This window comes from Cuculus canorus, chromosome 2 (genome assembly GCF_017976375.1).
Source record: "Cuculus canorus isolate bCucCan1 chromosome 2, bCucCan1.pri, whole genome shotgun sequence".
NCBI lineage: Eukaryota > Metazoa > Chordata > Aves > Cuculiformes > Cuculidae > Cuculus > Cuculus canorus.
The window spans coordinates 34,581,233-34,598,810 of NC_071402.1; the positions used below are offsets into that span (position 1 = coordinate 34,581,233).

Sequence of the window (17,578 nt, forward strand, 5' to 3'; positions counted from 1 at the left end):
CAGGTAATTGAGGCCTCTGGTCTGTGATGTACTCTGAAACCTTTAAAAAACACCCAACCCACTACAATTAACTGTCTCTATGACAGAAGAATGGACATGGATTTCTAGAGACAAAAAAATGGTCTGAACAAATTTTACTCAACTTTTGATTTAGTTTTTTTTCTACACTCAGTGAAAATTTGCATTTAGAGAGTCAGCAGAAACAGAATTTAATCCTATATGGTAACATGAGGTTTAACATAATGATATCCTGACTACTTAGGCTGTTTTATTTCCTAATATTTATATTAGAAATGCTTGACGTTTTCCTCTGAATAGATTAGGGAGGGGTACTTTTATGCTAACCTACTGGCATCTCAGTATTTTTGTCAGCATGATCTCTATCTGGTCTGCCAAGAATAATCCCAACCATATATCACATTTGCAGCTTTGCAGAAAATAGTTTCCCTGCTTTCCATCTACATTGTGTTCAGCCGCAGGTCAGATTGTACCAATAAAATAGTGGAGATTTTCTCTATTTTATTTCCTTGCTAGCATCAATTCCATTCCTTTCTTAGGCTGCTATGGAGCTGGGATGAGATACTGGGGCGCTAGATATTTTTTTAAATGAGCTCCACAAGAATAGAGGGGGAGGAGAAGATTGGAAAAGATGAAATAGCTAGAACAGACAAATCTCCTAATCTCATGTCGTGATCAAAGAGATTTTTAGCTGTGTCTGAACTATGGTGGTGTATCCTTGTCCCTTGACTGTCCAGACTTAGCGATAACTGGATAATGTTCCCATTCTGTTTCTCCTGTGTGGCTTCGTCTCCTTTCTGTGCAGTCAAAATTCTGAGGCTCAGAGGGCTTGCTGCAGGGTGGGAACATTTGGGCAGCTGGAATGTGCACCTAGAGCTGCAGTTTTGGAGGTAACTTTTGGGTACTATGGATAGATGTGTGGGCTGCAGACTTGGTTATTCAATAATATATAAATATCAAAATCCTTTCTTTCAAATGCAATTATTCAGATCAATGCCAAGCAGAAGAGACTGGGAGAAGCAAGAAGAAGGATGTGGTGTTTGTTTTTAAGGAAGGAAGAGGTTGGGAACATGTTTGAGGTAAAACAGGAAGGCGGAACAAATTAAGATTTATATACTGTGCTTCACATTAAGGGAAGAAACCCTCTAGATTAAGAGCTGAAGGGGCAAAGTTCTGCAGTGCAGTCAGCTGTGTCTTGAGGTATGTATAGCACAATGGGATTGTGAGGCTAAAGTGTGCCACTAAGTTTTTTCATAATAAATATAATCAGCATGCTCACCAAAGGGCCTAATTTGGTCAATTTTTATTTCATTTTTATTCATTTTTATTTCATTATTTAATTGCAGTGCCATTCAGATGTAGAAATTGGAAGGACATGACTCATCTTGAAAGAAAAAGAATAATTCCCAGTATAAAAATATTTGCCCACTTTAGGCAAAAAGTGCTAGGTTCCATGCTAGATTGTTGCTTACTAGTAAGTTGAATAAGACATTGCTTTACTGACTGCATCTGAATATTAGGCTGAGGTACCTAGGCTTGACCATCCAAAAAAAGACCGCTGAGTGTTTTCATGCTTCTGGCTTTCCGTCCTGTAGGCAATAATGTTTACTCACTTTTATAAAGTCTTTTGAGGTTTTTTATCTACATTGTGAGGAGTAATTAGCAGTAATGCTGAACAGAGAGAGGGAAAAAAAGGCTTAGAAGCATTGTATTTAATTTTTTTTTAAACATAATGGATTCTGACTTTATTTGCATGGTCAAATGATTTATTTCTGTAAACACTATCTGCCAGAGATCATGAAATCTAAAAGACACTATGGATTATTGTTTTTGGTATATATGCAATGTTCAATGTAAAGTGGTTTCATGCAGAGAACTGAAATGAGACACAGATGATTCATTTACACATTTATTTACTATCCTGCTTATTAGACTGAAATGGAGAACAATGCAATTATTTTACAGACATTTGACATAAATTAAACAGATATTTTGATGTTGAACAATTGTACAGACTACAACATGCATATTAATATGTAGATTGGTGCAGAAATATTTAGTTGATCAGCAAAATCTAGTATGACAAAAATAATAATCACATTTCCTTTTTTATGAAGTTAAAATGTAGCTGATATGGAGACATTGATACGAATACCACTAGATGTGAGAAGTTATTAGTCTAATGGAATCAGATGGTTAGCTGAGAAAATAAAGCTATTGTCAGTCTTACCTACAAAAAGAAATTAAATCAAAATGTTTCGAACAAATACAATAATAATGAAACAAAGCATGTTTGATGTGGTTACCATTGCAAAATGCCCTATTATTTCCCTGCCCCACCCCCAGATACAAACAACACATGAAGCAAAAGCAGTATGTTCTCCCACAAAATGACTGGGGCATTTTGTAAAGGCAGATGGATGATATTAGACAAGACTTATCACATATGCTTTTATCTCCTAGTGACAGTTCTTTTAAAGAAAGATACATTGTTAATATAGCATTTTATGATGAAATGTTGCTAATTCTGTAAAATTGAACAATAGTGAAGACACTGCTATCGCGTCAAGAGAACTTGAAAAAATACTGTTGTGCTTTTTTTGTTTGCAGCATTCAGAGCATTCACAGAGGAATACAAAGTAAAGTTCATTAAACTCAACAGAACTAATAATAGTCATGCTACTGTATCTATGAAACTAACACAGTGATAACTTATAAACATGAATTAGTACATATTTTTAGTTGATATTTACAGTGATCTTAAAGCAATAGGCTATGTATTCAACTCTCAGGTTCTTTGTGCACTAATCCCTCCATTTTTCAGCTTATCAGCGTGGCTCCTTTGACTCTTGAAAGTTATATACATAAAACTCTGCATAACTCTTTGAAAATTAAGAGGTATAAATCCAGAACTCTGCATCCTAGCAGAAGTACCCATGATTGTCCCCAACAGTGTTTTTTTCTTTTTTAAAATTTGTAGTATGTGTTAGAAACTGTTCCTTTTGCCTAAAGCTATAATATATTGCTCCATCCTTCAGTTTTATACAGGCAGAATTCCATTGGCCTTCTGCTTAAGGACTTCAAGAACAGGCATAAATGTTTTGTATTCTGAACCTCCACTGAGAGATGCTATCTGAGCAAAACATAGAGCAAAAATATCAATGTAAGACTTTCACCATGAAATCATTAAAAAATGTAAAAAATTGAATAGACTTTTTGTTCCTTGCATTACATTTTACAAGATATGTTATAGACATCAGAGCAACTAAGCACATGTTCAAAACCCTATTAGCCCCCCAATTTAAATAAATTTCAACTGGTGTTCAAAGTGGCAGATTGACACAAAATACTGAAGCTGGGCCTCTGATGCTCTGTCAACGCTTGGCCGTTGCACAGGCACGTGCTTTTATTTATACCAGTATAAACTAAGAGTCACTGTTAAGTGATACAGGGCTACTTGCAGCAAGTTAAATCCTTCCACTGATTTAACGATTTTGAAGTAAGAGTCAATGTAGGGCTGTCTGCACTGTCTTAATCAAATGTAACACCAACTTTAGAGTTAACTGACTATAGAAATATGCAGCATTTAAGAGTGTGGTCCGAGCTGCAACCCACAACTATCCAGGGCTTATCAAGAATTCACTGTTTTACTGTTCCACCTGGGTTAAGTTGGAGAATACACTGGGGACTATTTAATCTTTGGCTATATTTTACTCTTTTTATGAAATACCACTGGTGGCAATGGCAGAATTTCCTTGAGTAAGGGATTTAGCTAAGACTACATGGACTGGAGGTAATAAAATGTGATGGAAATAATCTATGTCTACATTAGCAATCAGTACAACACAATAGAATCAGATTTGTTGAGGAAAACAGTTTCTGCTGACATTTTACTCTGTGTATATCAGGAGTGCTATAATTTTGGACTAGCTCTAGTCTGATGCCAAGGCCTGAGTGCTTTGTGCTGGTTGCAGCACAGGAGATGGCCCTACGGAACAAGTTTTTCTGGTTCAGCTTCATCTAAAAGTAATCCAGTTTGCATGGTCCAATATTGCTTTCTGATGCGAACCAAAGCATAAGAAACAGGGATAGCTGAGAGATTGATGTCAAGAGAGCTCTCCCAATTTCCATCCAGATGCCAGTGTAAACATAGCCATAGACTTCCAGATATAGAAGTGTACACTGTTCCTGCTGATGTTATTTATGTATAGTATGTATTTAAATGCTTTATCTGAGGTAAAAAAAAAAGAACCTAATGAAATTAATTACCTAGACTGCTCTTAGATTCGGGGTTTACATTAACCACAGGATTACAGTCAATGTCTAAGGTAACGAGATACTACTCTTCTGTTTGGTTCACAGGCATAATCAGGATAATCATACCTTTTTGAATTAAATGCTAGCTAGTATCAAGTTCTTTGCTCTTTAAAATGAGCAATAATATTTGTGTGCTACTTCCTTGTTCTACAATGGGATCCATCTGGTTCTTTGTTAGGTGTCATAAAAAAAAATAAATAGCAATCAATAATAATATAGGACTATAGGGTATCACTGCTGTTCTGGAAGAAATCTGCATTGCACTAAAGGGTAATGCTACTTAAATATCATAACACAACATTTCCAAACAATATTATTAAAACCTGCATCAGAAGAAATACAAAGACAAGTGTGATAATCCATCTGCCAGGTATCACCCATATATGATTACTGAACAAGAAACTTCTACACCATGCAAACAATTTTGTATCTGCCTGCCAGTCACCTAACCTTCGTTTGTTTAGGAAACCAATAGAGTAGCTGTGAAGGATTTGGCTCCCAGAACACCTGATCTGTTTTAGAATATGAAAGCATTTCAGCTGGAGTTTAAACTGAGTACCTCTTAGTAATAAAAATATATTGGACAAGAGAGAAATGTTCACACTTATGCTGATGGCTTTTTTAATAGCATTTAGCAGTCAACTGCTTTTACAAAAGCTCTTGCAAAAGCACTGAACAAATGCACTGAAACATCTTGCAGGTTGAGGGGGACGCTGGAGAATTCAGAGCATTTGAAAACTAGAAAACGTGTGAAGCTGTGATATTGTATGGCTGCAACAATAGCAGAGAGAAATAACACTCAGTTCTTCTTGCTCCTTGATTCAAATGCAATGGAGTCCATCTGGCGATTGGCACCAACCAGACTACCAAAATGCTTTCCTGATAAACAAGACACACACAAGACACGCTATCATCTTGTTTGGTGGGTTGTCTTCTAAGCATTCCCAAGAAGAAGAAAAGCTTGGTGTTTGGAGGGCAGTGGGAAGAGATCCAAAGATTGATAAAGATAGGAACACACTATCTTTTTCAGTAAAGTCTTCTGAGAAAATGATTACAAATCAGATGTTCATGTGGCAGGAAAGTAGGTAACAGCATCACTGAAAACCTCAGTAGAGACCTGTTGATACTAGGGTAAAAATTAAGATGGAGTAGGACTGGAATGAAATCTTTTGCTACTCACATTTTGACCTCATTAAGTGTGAACAAGGATTATTTTATATATATTTTACTATATTTCCTGTTTATATAGTATATTAAAACATACCTTGTTTACTTACAGTTTTCTGCCTTTCTTCCGCCTTTGCAGTATTTGCATTTCTTGCTCGATCTGTGCTGGCTACTTTGAAAAAAACATATTTCTTGCATTTTTTTGCTTTAAAAATATTTTTGCATGATCAAAACATTACTTTTCTGTCCAAATGAATCAAAAATATATGAATGAATCAAAAATTTTATGAATGAAAACCCAGTCATATAGACCCTGGATGACTGTATTTGTGATAGCGGTTGAAAGACAACTGTCTTTTGTACTGGACTGTGGTTTGCAGATGAGATTGGAGGAATGAATTAAATAATGTGAAGGTAAATCTTGTTTGAAATAGATCTAAGGAAACAGAAGGTCAGTCCGCATGTACAGGAAGAGACCTGCTTTTTAAAAAACTGTTTTTTCAAGGAATAAAAATCTATTGCCCAGTGTTACCTGTTAGGAAAAGACTCAAGAAGCCAACTGTTGTTTTGATTTATGAATGCTATAGGCAAAAGTTTTTTACATTTTTCTTTGTACAATTTTGGTTAAGTAATATTGTGCTAAAAAGCTCTTGACGTCAGTTGCTCTAGTGTTAGATCAGATATCACCTCTCTAACATCACTAGCATTTGAATTTTGAGACCAATTTTGAAGTGAGGACACAGTGCATTAGATTGCTGCATTAGCACAGAGGCTCCTATATTCTATACAATGAAGCATTAAAAGGCCTTTTGTGTTTTTATTTAAAAAAGTGGTTTTTATATAAATTCTGTAGTGCAATAACTTCCTACACCATGTTACATTCTTTGCATTATATGCTTCCCCTGTAAACAGCTTTCTTGTATGAACTTCCTTTGCAGTTTGTGCGATATATTATTCCCCCCACCCGAGATTTGGATTAATGTGGCTATTCGGAAATTGTTCTGATCACTCTGTGAACATGTTTAAATGTGTACATTTGGTTTCATCATTGAAAAGGAATTAAAACATTAATTCAGGATTCTGCAGTTAGTATAAAATATAAAAAATAGACTGATTGCAAAGCTATCTCCCTGAACAATCTTCAGTTTCCATCAATACGAAGAGTCAGACTCCTTTCAGGTGCACAGGGGAGTAACTTCATCTTAAGACTCCTTAGGTTGTTTTGAAATTCCACAAGCATTGGAGACTGACTCCAGAACTCAAAACAAGCCCTCCCCTTACTGTGGTAAATGGGTACTAAGTCTGAAATGGCTTCAAAGTTTTAGAAAAACAGAAAAATATACCCAGGTAATTTTGCATAATTTGCTACATGGCAATTCATGATGAATGAAGTGATCCTGGACTTCACTTCTTACACCTCCTGTACTGGAATGAAAGCTAAGTCCAGTCCTGCAACTGCTTGAGTAAATGTTCTGATCAGATACTATACATGAGATAGGTGTTCAGGAGTGGATCCCGCGTACACAGTCAAGACCAGAAAATCCAACTGTCTAAACCTGTGCTTCTGGAAATAATATTCAGCATAGTCAAAAATATATAATGAAATTATACCAAAAGCACTTCTAAAGCTTGATCCTTTCCAAAAAATACATCTATTAATAAGGAAAATTGCATTTCTTTGCTTGTACAATTTCAAAATAAATGTGCTTCTCTGAAAACATTTAAAATATGGCAGTCATTAAGGGCTTGGTCTTCTCATAATTTATATAATTAAAGCTCCTGTTGATTTTCATCAAGAGAGAGAGACTCTTGCCATCCTCATTTATATTTCAATCAGTCCCTTTTTCCATCAGACTCCCATTGGTTTCAGGGGAAATTCATCTGCATAAGGACTGAGGCTTTGTTTTTACCATACTGAATTTTTAGTGATTTTAATAGTGCAGAATCAGGTTTGCACAAAGTTTAGCTCAGGTGAGCTTTAGGAATTGAATTGTTTCTCCTGCAACATGTTCCCTATGGCTGGACTCCTCCCTTTCCACCAAGTGGCATGGACCTGAGGGGGCTTTTCCAAAGCATAAGGGTCACCTGGGAGAAAAAGCACAGAGAAGGAACACAACACAGACCTCAGTCTTGCCAGAACAACATCATTATCTTGAATGAGATTTTTCTGTGGATCCAGAGCATGGGATCAGATCCCATTTGGACTTAATTTGGTCTTCGTTAGTTCACTAGGATGTAAAGGCAGATCGAACAGGCCCATGTGATTTCATAAAACTGCACATAGAAAATACAGACCAACACTTTAGGCATATAAAAATTGACTGGCATTTAGTTTTAGTCACTGAAAATATCTAGGAAGAAAAAAAATAAATATAGAAGATTAATGACTATAAAATACTTGAGCTAAGTTTTGAAACAGTCAGACACATCATGATTGAAAAATGTTAAGCAGAATGCCATATAAATAGGTAAAACAATGCAGCAACAAGTAGCAATGAACTGCAAGTAAGGACCAAAAATGTTAAAAAATCTATTTTGAGAATTAATGACCAGACATTGTTCAGAAAAACTAACATTCTATTCCAAGATTTTCAAATGACTGAAGAGAAACCTCACTGTTATCTTGTTATGGAAATCAAAAAACTGTTAGAAATATAGACTTTTTTTTCATTTTGTTTTTTTAACCAACGGATTGCCCTGTGCTCACTGTTTTACCCAGCCACCACAACCCATATTCTGGGGTTTCAAACTTGCCTCTTTTCCATGGGCCAGGCTTGAGTGAGGTTTGTGGCATCAGCCCAGTCATTTCAAGCAGAGGGTAGTGTTGCAACTAAAATGATTGTTCTTTTACATTAAATGCAGTAGGTGTCTAACTTTTACTCACTTAAGTGACAGAAAATGACACATAAGTAAAAATTAACCTAGGTCCACCATGGGAAGTAGAAGCCTGCTGTTACAAACCACATGTTGGTTGGTCTAAAGTGCTTTTAAGGCTTCCATTCTTGCTGTCTCAGTATTCTTGCAATGCTTGCTGCTACGGGGCTCACTTGGAAGAAGCATTCGTTCCCTTCTGTGCATAGGTGAGAGGCGCAATCTCTGCCACGAGCCTGTGGAGGAGTGGGGAACTGATGCTAGAATTTCTAAACACCTCCTCAGACTTCTAACTGCTGGACCCTCTGGCTATTAGCTGCAAGGCTGGACTACTGCTCTTACAAAACTGTTGTAATGGAGCAGAAAATCAAAGGACAGCAAAAAAACCCCCTCCACCTATATTCTGTTTTCCTAAAAACTACCCCAAAAGAATATTTTGTAGGAAATGCCTGTGGAGCAGCATACCTTTGCTTATGATTAGGATTAATTAACTGAATAAACTTCTTATGATTTAGGGAATTAAAGTGATCTATGGGCTTTTTATATTATAGCATGGTTACCTATTGGTACCGGAAAAACTTAAGAGCTTTTTTTCAGGCAATGGTTAGATGGGTACTTTGTAAGGAAGGCTTTGGTTCAGCATGTTTCTTTTACAAAGCTGAAGAATATCAGAAACAAAGCTGCTTTGGCAGGATTGACATTTCCCTTTATTTAAGTATAGGGGAAAGCCTATATTCTGCTTTTGGAACAGCCATGGGTGTGTGGGCTGAGGCAAAGTTGTTAAGTCAGGTGATACCTTCTTTCAGTCCAAATGATTGAACTGAAAAACACAGACAAGCTTTGGGGCATGGAAGACGTAGGGCAAGTTACATGTACTTGAAGCCTATTTTTTTCCAGCTATGCGATTTGTGATAATGATAGGTACTACTTCCTCCTACAAAGCTTGTCTCTTGCCTCCTTACACCATAAGCTTCAACAACATTGCCATTATTTTCTTTATATGCAATGCCATGTATAGGCATTTCATATAAAGAAAAGGGAAAGAGAGCTCAAAGATCATGTAGAAGCAAATATTGTTAAATCAAAAGGAAAAAAATAACATGGGTAATATATTTTTTAATACCAAGTTAAAAGAAATATTCTAAGAGATCGAGAACTTTGGGATATGTCTATGTAGCCATTTGGCACTATTTATTGCCACAGAAATAACTCTATGGTTATTTTATCTTAAAATGGAACATTTTTTTTTTTCTCAGTTATGAAGTATTGGCAGTTTTCTATAAAAATATCAAATGCTTCAAGTTCTGGTCATTAAATCTTTGCTTTTCCTCACAGGATCAGTAATTAAACTGACAAATGCAGTAACTAAAGTTATGCAAATAAAAAAAACCCTTCATGATTTACAGCACAGATAAACTAAAATACTGCAGTGCATAATTAACAGATATACTCATGAGCTTTTTAACAGAAAGCAAGATATGTGAGATGCTTTAGGTAGAAGTTGCAATTTTGCAACATAAGTCTGTACAAACCCTCCAGGCAGCATGCTGTGAAGGAAGTACCTGTGTCCCAGGAAATGCTTTTTCCATAAATCCTTGTTAACAGTACCTTTCCCCCCAACCCCAAACTATTTACAAATATATGCATTTTGCAAGCTCAAAGCACCTTGTTTCACATCTTTATGAACACATGCATTGACATTTCATCCTTTCATGTGCAAATTCTAAAATTCATTGTAACCAAGAAAAGAAAAAAGTTAAAAGAGATCAAATTCTGTCTACAATCATAAGTGAAAGGATCAAAAATGTCAGATGTTGCAGAACACTGGCTCCTAACAGAGCGCTCTTTATTTTATTCACTGTTCTTGAGTCATTTTTTTCCTGTTTTTTTTCAGTTTGTTACAAAAAGCGGTCTTTTTTTTTTAATTAAACAGTATTTAAACTAAACAACTCTTCATGCCACGCAAAAATAATATTTTATGCACTTTTTTGAGGCTTTCCTTGTTTTAGTTCATAGGCATTACTAACTGTGTTTTAAGAAAAGGTATTTTTATTGCTTTTGTAACTAGTCACATGCTAGTTTCACGTGTGGGACAGTAACCAGTTTCTCCGGGACTTGAATGGATTTCTGGGGCAAATAAATGGTTTTCCATTCTGTGGCCTTCTTGGTTACTGTCTTTCTTTACCTCACCCACAGCATGGTAAATGTCTTGAGTACAGTTGTGGCTGACGCTTTTGGGTGAAGAGCTGACCTGTGGCTCCTCTGTTAAATGGTTGCCATCATTGTGTTTATCCCCACAGCAATTTGTCTTGATATCGTGTTGCTTTTCATGTTTTATACCATGTAACTCCATAAACTCTTCTTCTTCTCCAGTGTCTATTTCAGTGAAGCTCCTCCTCTCTTTTGAAGGGAAAGTGAAAATCTTTTGTTTGGGAAAGAGAGGGGATGATTTTTTAACAGGTCCCTGACAAAGTGCAGATGCATCAGCACCAAGTAAAGGTCGTTCACCGTGGGGTGAATTTTCTTCAAGGAGAATAGTGCTGATATGCTGAGGGGTGACCTGTGTGAAGTCTGCTCCTGCTGTTACAGGCAGTGGCCTTGCAGTGCTCGGTGGAGTTTGTGGAGCACCACCTCTATTATCTTTAAAATTAACTTTAAGTGATCTAGATTTTAATGGGTTGCTACCTTTCATGGAACTTTTGGGACTATCCATGGCAGTGTCTAAATGCAAATGACCATGCAAAACAGTTTGGGATCCACTGCCGTCACTGATAACAGCTCTGTCAATTGGATTATAGTCAAAGGTGACATCGGTTGGAGAAAACATTTTTTCTTTTGTGAATGGTATAAACTGAGAACTCCTTACTCTTTGGTTATCTTCCAGGCCAACAGCATCAGCTGGAAATCTCATTTGCAAGCGCGAGACAGGAAACAGAGAGAGGGGAGACCTCTCAGTTTCTGTGAAGTCGGTCGCACAACTGGCAAAACTGTCGATACTGGATGTGCTTCTCATGTCTGTTATCATGTCTGTAGGTCCAGTTGCCATTGGATCTCTCTGACCTGTAACTTCTTCCATTTCTATCTCTTCTTCATACATAGGTGGCTTTGCTGACTGGTCTTGGTAACCAGCATTAAGATTAGGCTGAGACTGAGTTTTAGTAATTTCATTATACAACATCTCCAGTTTTTGGGCACTAAGGTGCTGTGGGCTGGAGGATGCTGCGGCGTTGTTTAATTGCTCATGAGAATCTTGTTGACTAACTTCTTGGTATTTGTTCTCATAAGACTTGTTTGAGCTTGTTTCAGACATTGTCCTTCTGGCCCATTTCCACCGGCTTGGGGACAGGTGGTTGTCATCAGGTGTCTCCTTTGGATTAGCTGCTTCTCCCGGCTTACCTGAATCTACTGCTACATCTATCATTTCCATACTGCGTGCAAAGGCATCTTTCAAGTTCATGGAGACAATGCTGCCATTTCTTTTAGCTCTCTCAAGTGCTTCTCTTCTCTTAATTGCCTTCTCCTGTCTTTTCTGCTCCTTGTAAAACTCTGAGAAATTGTTCACAATAATTGGTATAGGCAGGGCTATGACCAGCACTCCAGCAATACAGCAAAGTCCTCCAACTATTTTACCTAATAATGTCTTCGGATAAATGTCACCGTATCCTACAGTAGTCATAGTGATTGTTGCCCACCAGAATGATGCAGGGATACTGGTAAATTTTGTAGCATCTTCATCCTTTTCAGCAAAGAATACAAGACTCGAAAATATCATTATTCCCATGGCTAAAAACAATATCAACAAGCCCAATTCATTGTAACTCCGCCTGAGTGTAAAACCTAAAGACTGAAGGCCTGTTGAATGTCTGGCAAGCTTAAGAATCCTTAGTATCCTCATAATACGAAATATCTGAACCACACGTCTGACGTTTTGGAACTGCAGGACACTTTTGTTGGACTCTGTAAGAAAAATAGTAACATAGTATGGCAAGATAGCCAATAAGTCAATGACATTTAATGGGCCTTTGAAGAACTTCCACTTATTTGGTGAGGACAGAAAACGCAAAAGGTACTCCATGGTAAACCAAGCAATACACACAGCTTCAACGTGTGCTAGCTGAGGGTTGTCATTTGGCTGCCCGAATTCATCTATTTCTTGAAGCTCTGGCAGTGTGTTAAGAGACAAAGCAATAGTGGACAGTACGATGAACAGAATGGACACAATGGCCAAAATCTGTAAAACAAAATAAACAATGTTTTGGTTAGACTGATAGAAGTGTATTTGTCAGGGCTGGCTTAAATCCTTTCAAATATGCATGTGTCAAGTAAACTGTGGATGGTGGAAGTTGTTTTGGCTTCTGCACTCATTATTCTGTTTTAATGTTTTGATTTTTGCAGAGAGGAGACATTAGAATCATCTTAGACATGGTCAGAACATGATGGTTTTACTGACTGCAGTAAACGATTTCATTTCGGAAAGCAAGCCATGACTGGTCTTAGCGATTTTAAATTACAATGGGAGGTGATATGTATTATTGCAAGCTGCCAAGTGAAAAATAGTTCCTGCTAATGTGCAGAACATTATTGGTTTTCTGCATGAAGTGTAATTATATAAAACATAACACCGTGCAGAGTAGAGACAGAAATACCATGTGTAAACTGTCAATTTAGTAGTAGATAGTGCATACCTTCCTAAATTATGAGCCAAATTGTTCAGGAGACAAGTCTGGCTGAATTATAATGTCTAGACAAATTTTGGGTGCTACAGGCATTGAAGGTACTGGCCCTGAATTAGGTTGAGAGCAAGACATTAAAAAGTAAGCAGTAGTATCAAGGTGAACCCAGTTTCTCATCATGACTAAAATGCACAAGTGGATGAATGCTTCCTAGAAATAATGTTCCAGTTTCTGTCTAAGGAGATAGGTCTGAAATATTTTGTCATTCATTTTGATAAAGTTCAGGCACCTCCATACCTCACAGCCTTGCACTTTGCCTGGACTAGTGGGTCATTCTCATTTACAGGACCAATATTATGGAAAAGAATTGAATCTATCAGAGAACCTAATGGTTTTACTACAAAGTTTATTTATTTCTACTCAAAAGAATATAGGCAGCTTTGAGGTGATGTGAAGTATTCAAGCGATGCAAAAATTATTATAACACTTTACTTAGAAAAATATATTGTGTTGGTTAGAAGTCCCAAGTAAATTCATGTTTCTGTTAGAAATACCAAAATAAATTGTTCTATTAGTAATACTAAAGTAAATTGTTTTCTCTTTTAAAGCTCAGTTTAAGCTTATTCACAAAAGCATTTGCTCTCATTTCTCAGAAATGGTACTGTTAAATCCATTTGGTGATGTTTGGTATGCTTCCAAGGACAGACTAAGTCTGACAAAATAACTGTAATACCCAGGAAGTGTGAAATGCAGCTAAGCAGAATGCATGGGTGAGGAGCATAAGGGGAGAAATTGGTCACAGAGGTGATAACGGCTCCAGAGATAGAAAGGCCACCTCACTCTAACTTGGAGAAAAATAGCAATAAGCCTGTTTCAGCTATGGGTTACTAAACACAAATTGAGTTCTCTAAGCACTATCTGAAATTGTTCATGGTATGAGAGTGCATATTTGGCACCATCTCATACTTGGCCTTTTTTCAGGTAATAATAGTACAGAACAGGTAGCACTTTTCATATTTTCAAGTACTCCAAACAGATTTGTATCTCTCCCTACTGGGGCTGCTTCTGTTTTTCTTTCTTTTCTTTCTTTTCTTTCTTTTCTTTCTTTTCTTTCTTTTCTTTCTTTCTTTCTTTTCTTTCTTTTCTTTCTTTTCTTTCTTTTCTTTCTTTTCTTTCTTTTCTTTCTTTTTTTTTAATTTTTTTTTTTATTTTAACCATTTTTATTGGAGGAGTAAGATCCATTTATTTCTCCTGCCAAGTGAGTTGTGTACCACCTGTCTTCATCCTTCATACAGTCTGTTCAGAAAGTATACCTTGGCTAATCTATCCTATTTAGAAGGACTATGCATCCCTTTAAAACAACAGCAAAAGAAGCCATTCTTAGTAGAGAATGAAGGCAATAAAACATAAGTAGGCAGGGCTGATTAATGGAATTAGTGAAGTCTTCTAGCTAGGACAGAGGCAGACAAAAGGCAACACTATTGGAGAGCAATAACTACCTTTCAAACTGTGAAATTTTCCTGTATCAGATTTCACTTTGAAAAAGTTTGAAGCTTAAATAAAGCATATTAGGTTCTCCACTTCACTGAAATTACTATGAAATAACTAATGCAAGCATGAGTTCTCCAGCATACTCAGTAACGTAATTACACTTTCAGAATTCCAAGAACAAATAAACATGGCACACATCTGAATTGTTGAGCTTGCAGTTTCTGTCAAACTGATTGCTTCCTCATTGGGCCCAGCATCACAATGTAAATAACAGCATAGGAAAAGCTATACAGTACCAGGACACAATTACTTGACGTGCGTTGTTCTTAAAATAATAACATATCTGCCCCAAGATTGTCATCGAACTGGTTTTAATTAGAAAACACTGGCATTTTGGTCTATCACAGGGATTTTATTTTATGCCTAAATGTTCACCAGCATACAAAAGCTTCTGGGAAAAGAGGTGAGTCAATGTATAGCACGTCTTCTTGGACTGTGTGACAATGCTAAAACTCCATGCATTTCACAGGTCTCAAATACAAAACTTTCCTATTCAGACCTATCACCTAGGGCGTTTTATTGACAACAACCATCTATCTGTTTGTTACAGCCATTCATTCACATGCTGGTAACATGCAAGCCTGAACTCTGCCAGCTATTTGAATAAATTCTACAGAATAGCAGGGCTGGAATTGTTAATGCTTTATATATATCACTATAGGCATAAGTCTTTTCTCAATGAAAAAGATTCAATGCAAAAGAAAGTATTTTGGTTTCTTCTCATGTAAGAATCTCAAGCTTTTTTTTTTCTGTCTGAGACTCTGTTATGTAATTAAAGTTGTGCATCATTCCACACACAGTATGTCTTAATTATTGCAAATGATTAGATTTTACAACTCATTAGGCAAAGAATGGCAGGGGATCACCGGGAAGAACAATGAGAAAAAGAAGTAGAAAGAAACTCCCTGTTCCGCGTCTACATAAAGCACACTTTGCAGATAGCATTATCCTGGTAAATCCTCATAGACCAGATGTAGCTTATATTAACAGAAGTACTGAGTATGTAAGAAAGCCATGTAGCAATCAACTCAACTAGCTATGCTGATAGAGAAGAGTAAATAACTCCTCTGCTTTACCAGCAAAACTTCCTGTGTTCTGGGCATATTTCTGGAACTGTATTCTGGACTGAAATGCCTGAAAAAAAATGCGTATTCCAGGTAGCAGTCTATGACCACAGTTTAGCTATGTAATACTTGACATGCTATAATAAATATATATACTGCATTTCAGAATATAAACAACATTCTGTTTAAATGAGAGATTCTGTCAGTTTATGTCAATTAGCTATGGTTCAACAAAACCACATAAAAATCCAACTCATTAAAATTTAAAAATATTTCCTTATAAATTGCAAAATGCTTCTAAAAGAATAGATATATTTAAATACCTTTTCTATGGGCTGGATATGAGACATCTGAATCTGCTGCTGATGCAATGCATAATAGAACACTCCTCCAGTTAAAGATGCAGTCTTAACAGGCTTCTCCACATACTATTGTTCTGATTTTTGTGGGGGGAAGAACTGGCAGCAATCTGAAAATTTAGTGATTTCCTAGTATGAAATTGCCACTAAAATCTGTATTTTTAACTGTGCATTCATCTCATTACTTACTATTGCCAGGACTGTGAGGATTTCTATGTAGAATGAGCATATGATTGAGGCAGAAAGTACAGGTGTAATGATTAATATAACTTTCAACCTGTAATCAGCTAAAACTGTATCAGCATTGTTGTTTCCTTAGTTTTTTTTGTTCCAGGGTAGGATCTAGATAATTAAAATAACAGATAGCAGTACAGTCTACTTTTCAAATCTCTAGCCTCTACAGGTTCTGAAATTTATCAGACTCTTACATAGTCTTCTCTTTCTGCGTTTAAATGTATGGTATTATCTATAAATAATACCTTCAAATACTGCTCTGGCCATATCTTTAGTTCTGACTTTAGAGAAAAACTCAGAAAAAGTAGTCAATTTCCAGCTTTTCATGCATGATGAAAAGTTTATAGAATTCAGTTTGAATCAGCAGCATCCTTTGCTGTCAACAGACTTCATATTGTGATGTTGAGTTTGCAACAGAAAAGGACAAAAAGTTCTGCTCAGCAGGAGCAGTCTTCTAAATCTGCCTAAATCTCTGTGTGTTCTGTTCTTGACACCTGAGACTGTCCAAATGAGATGCTCACTGGAGCAGCAAAGATGACACTATAAATTAGCTGCCTTCCAACTATAAGCATTATCACATAAGGAATTTCAAGAATAGCCAGAACATCAGTCTGAAGATATTTACGGAAAGAGGCCATAATACTTCCCTTCAGTAATGCAAAGGAGATGCACATTTTTTATGTTTTTATAAACTGGATAAGTAGAAAGGATATTTTACTGGCCTATAATAACACTTAATCAGCACAGCACCATGGCACTACCTTCACTAGCTGCCACCGCTATTCCATGATAGACACTGCAGAACAAGGTCATGAGATAGCATCTCTGTCCCTGGTCTCTTCATTGTCTCTCTTCAGTGTGTCCCTGAGACTTCTCAATTACAAGTATCACTTCTTGCTTTTGGCCCATGATTCTACATTGTGCCATTCTGCAGAGAGGACTGTACTCAGCTCACACATGCCTGCTGGCAATTCTGCACTCAAAATCTGTACTGGTGTGTCACAGCTCAAATCAGGAACAGTCCTGCAGGCTTAGAATTCTCTTAAATTGAATCTGAGGTTTCAACAAAGCACACTGAAAAAGTTCAACAAAGCAGCATGACATTTTGCTGATAACAAAGTATGGCCTTTACTGTCTAGTGCTCTTTATTAACATAAGGTCCTTGGCCAGATGACATGAAAAAAGAGACAAATGGGGAAAAACCCTGCTTGGATTTGGTTCAAACTGGAATGTGATGTAGTTATGCCAAGCCTTAAGCATGTCCAATCTAGTAATTCTTGGAAGTTCTTCAATACTGAAAATTATGTTAGAATAATAGTGTTTT

At 36.7% G+C, this 17,578-nt stretch overlaps 1 protein-coding gene across 1 annotated transcript in view; it reads right to left on the reverse strand.

Moving 5' to 3' along the window:
* Window positions 1-1,547: 1,547 nt before the first annotated feature.
* KCNB2 (potassium voltage-gated channel subfamily B member 2) overlaps window positions 1,548-17,578 on the reverse strand; it is a 191,962-nt gene continuing 175,931 nt past the window's right edge. Inside the window, exon 3 of the mRNA XM_009570903.2 lies at window positions 1,548-12,604. Within this exon, the coding sequence (XP_009569198.2) occupies window positions 10,442-12,604 (2,163 nt within the window). The 3' untranslated portion in view covers window positions 1,548-10,441. The remainder of the gene's footprint in view (window positions 12,605-17,578) is intronic.